At 42.0% G+C, this 4,053-nt stretch overlaps 1 protein-coding gene across 1 annotated transcript; it reads left to right on the top strand.

Moving 5' to 3' along the window:
- Positions 1 to 99: 99 nt before the first annotated feature.
- Positions 100 to 2,060, top strand: LOC103521452 (suppressor of Ty 6 homolog; the record flags this gene model as incomplete). The annotated part of the gene is made up of 2 exons (XM_026832135.1): positions 100 to 310; positions 1,539 to 2,060. Coding segments are annotated over 2 exons (733 nt in total), but the record flags the coding sequence as incomplete, so codon positions are not given.
- Between the last annotated feature and the right edge of the window lie 1,993 nt (positions 2,061 to 4,053).

The following is a 4,053-nucleotide window of genomic DNA, read 5'->3' as shown; positions in this document are numbered from 1 at the left end:
CCTATCAGTCCTGCAACACGGAACAACTGTTTGATATGTTGACTAAAGAAACACCGGAGTCTTTGTACATAGGTAAGTTGAAATTTGGTACTGGTTCAGAAATCACGTCAATGGAAATCTTCTCGACGGGTCCCGAGTTCATCCGGAAACGTACGAGTGGGCGCGAAAGATGGCCGTGGACGCTCTGGAAGACACAGAGGATCCTGTAGAGGACACGAACCCTGCCGGAGCCCTAGAAGAGATCCTGAAGGAGCCTGATAAGCTGAAGGAGTTGGATTTGGATGCTTTTGCCGAGGAACTTGAGAGACAGGTAGGAAAAAATCTGGTGTGAACATCACACAACTTTCCTCATCCTATTGAATGATGCTTATTTTGGGTGTTCTTGTTCTTATAGCCAAACTTTTACAATATCTCTAACCGTTTAGTCGGTATAGCTGAAAACCGCCAAAAAAGGTCAAAAACCGCCAAAAAGCGGTCAAAATACCGCCAACAGCAGCACCTATCTCAACCAAACTCATTTAAGACCGGTTTTTGAGTTGCATTTTTGTCACATTTGTGAACTACATACCAAATTTCAAGTCTCTAGCTCATACCGTTCCCGATATATTGTAAAATTACACCGAAAACCGCCCAAAAGCGGTAAAATGCCGCCAACCGTTGCACCGATCTTAACCAAAAGTTTCGTGTCGCATGCTAGTCACATTTGACATCTACATACCAAATTTCAAGTCTCTAGCTCTTACCGTTCTCGAGATATTTTGTTTACAGACACACACAGACACACACACGGACCTGAAACTTTGTATTTAGGCTCTAGGGACCTCAAAACGTGTTTTGGCACTAAAATCTGACCATCGAAATTTTGACCCGATTACATTACTTTCCTGCCTATAGGATAAGGAAAGTAAAAATAGAATAGAATATACCCTGTTTATACTGCCGAAATGAGACTGAAAAGTCCCTTTACTCCCACAGTCTAAACAGGGTCTTTTATTTAGTACAGAACTACAGAATAAATAGAGAACATTTTGGATTAGGATAGAAAGCCAGCCGTTCTGAGAACAAACTTTCCTCGGTGGCGTGGTGGTCAAGAAGCTCGTCTGGTACACAGTAGGACGTGGGTTCAATCCGTGCCGAGGCATGGAATTGTATCCTCATTTATTTGAAAATTTGACCACAATAATGGAGCTCTAAATGTTAGGTGGTAGAGAACGCCTCCGGCGTTAACCTCGCCTAGTGGTTACTTTCCATTCGAAAGTTTTGTTAATTTTATAATTAGCCGGGTGGATTTTTGCAGAAAGACTATAGCATCTAAAGTCTTCGTCCCGAAATCGAAGTGAGAGGGAGGGCAGGAAAGGAATTTGTGCTGAACAACGGCTGCCGCACATCTTAAGAAGCGCAACTCCGCGCAACTAAAAGTCGTGCCACTACGCTTCCAATGTGCGGCAGGCCTTGAAGTGGACGCGCGAGCGCATTACTCTTCAAGCTAACTAGACTGGCAGGCCTGATAATTTCTCCTCTGTTTTTCTCAATTCCAGGGTTTCGGGAACAAGAGTATAACCCTGTACGATATTCGGGCCGAGCTCTGTTGTCGGTACAAGGATTTGCGCGCACCCTATCAGTCCTGCAACACGGAACAACTGTTTGATATGTTGACTAAAGAAACACCGGAGTCTTTGTACATAGGTAAGTCGAAATTTGGTACTGGTCCAGAAATCACGTCAATGGAAATTTGGCGAAATTTGGTACTGGTTCAGAAATCACGTCAATGGAAATTTGGCGAAATTTGGTACTGGTTCAGAAATCACGTCAATGGAAATTTGGCGAAATTTGGTACTGGTTCAGAAATCACGTCAATGGAAATTTGGCGAAATTTGGTACTGGTTCAGAAATCACGTCAATGGAAATTTGGCGAAATTTGGTACTGGTTCAGAAATCACGTCAATGGAAATTTGGCGAAATTTGGTACTGGTTCAGAAATCACGTCAATGGAAATTTGGCGAAATTTGGTACTGGTTCAGAAATCACGTCAATGGGATATAACTTTCGAAATTTTTTGATATTGGCTTGTTACAAGCGCATATTTCGTGAACCATCATCCCTAGAACCCTTACATGTACACCGATTGATTTCTCGTGAAAAGTTACATAGGAAAGACTCCTTGGTCATCTTAAATACTCTAATGGAAACTCTTGTAAAAAAAAAAAAATCATGTTGAAATATTTGGAGATATCACAGAGAGGAGAGAGGGAGCAGAGAGGGAAATTTGGCGAAATTTGGTACTGGTTCAGAAATCACGTCAATGGAAATTTGGCGAAATTTGGTACTGGTTCAGAAATCACGTCAATGTAAATTTGGCGAAATTTGGTACTGGTTCAGAAATCCCGTCAATGGAAATTTGGCGAAATTTGGTACTGGTTCAGAAATCACGTCAATGGAAATTTGGCGAAATTTGGTACTGGTTCAGAAATCACGTCAATGGAAATTTGGCGAAATTTGGTACTGGTTCAGAAATCACGTCAATGGAAATTTGGTACTTCTTCGGAAGTCACGTCAGTGGAAAATTGCTACGGAAAGGAGCTGTAACAAATGAGCAATGACCAGTGTTGTTTTAGGGTTAGGTTTAACACAATAAGGAGCTTTCACAATTTGAGCAGTGACCAGTGTTGTTAAGGGTTAGGTTTAACGCAAAAAGGAGCTTTCACAATATGAGCTGTGACTAGTGTTGTTATAGGGTTAGGCTTAACGCAAAAAGGAGCTTTCACAATTTGAGCAGTGACCAGTGTTATTAAAGGGTTAGGTTAAACACAAAAAGAAGCTGTACACAAATGAGCAGTGACCAGTGTTATTAAAGGGTTAGGTTAAACACAAAAAAAAGAGTTTTTTTTTAATTTTCCTTGTCTTGGCCTCTGAATAATTACCCTAAGGAAGGTCTTATCGTTCCGAAAGCTAAGAGAGAAGGACAGGTTAAATCCATTCCGAGAGCGAACCGTATCTGTTTAGGATAAAATCCGCCCTGGGCGGAATTGAACCCGCTAACGAGCCAATGTTTGTCAACGCTAACGCTGTCTGGCTAGGGGACGTTAAACAGAGAGAAGACTAGCGTCTGGCTGTGGGACTATAAACAGGGAGGAGAATAGCTAACCCTAACCAGCCTAGCAAGCTGGCAGTTCCTCAAAGGGTTCTCTCTGCTTTTAAAGACCAAGCACAAGTCCTCACGATGGTTGACTGCGGTTCAGGTCGAGCCGGCCAATTTAACATGGCTAGAGCTAGAGACCATCACCCCGGTGTATAGCAGATACAAAAAGGCATCTTTTCTTTATTCTGCTATCGCCATTCGGCGAAAGCTAAAGTCGCTACAACAACAACAACAACGAGCCAATGTTTGTGTCTAAGATAAGGTCGCACTTGAGTACTTTTTGTAATATATTGTGAAACAAGAGGTAACTAGCAAAGGTCCTCCCCCTGTTTTCACGGCCTGTATAACCGGATAAGTAAGTAAGCGCAAGATTCTCACTCTATTATTCTATTCAATTCTAAGAAATATTCTATTCTTATTCTTCAGGTATGGAACCATTTCGACGCGGGCGGTTGTCCTGGTCAGGCGACCGGGGTTCGAATCCGGCTGGACAACGGAATAACCGGTTATATTCATATTAAGAAACTAAGTGATAGTGAAGTGACCAACCCTGAGGATAGAGTTACCAGAGGTAATAAATAAATAAATTTCTTCGTGTTATATCATAACTTTGGTGCTCACTGCAGCATTGTAGGTAGGATTTTTAAAAATCTCAATAATCCAGCACACAATGTTTACCTTGCCAGCCTAGTTAGCTTAGTTGGTAGTGCGTCTGCCTTGTAAGCGCTAGGCCGTGGGTTCGATTCCCGCCCGGGGCGGATTTCATCCTGATGGGATAATGTTCGTTCTCGGAACGACTGGCTTTCTCCTATCCTGTCTTCCTTCTCTCTTTGATTTTCGGGACGATAAGAGTTCCCTCTGTCAAACCTCTTAAAAAAAAAAAAAAAAAATTTTTACTTTGATTAAAAAAAAGG

Source organism: Diaphorina citri, unplaced genomic scaffold, assembly GCF_000475195.1.
Source record: "Diaphorina citri unplaced genomic scaffold, Diaci psyllid genome assembly version 1.1 scaffold5265, whole genome shotgun sequence".
Lineage (NCBI taxonomy): Eukaryota > Metazoa > Arthropoda > Insecta > Hemiptera > Psyllidae > Diaphorina > Diaphorina citri.
This window is presented reverse-complemented; position numbering and strand designations above follow the sequence as displayed.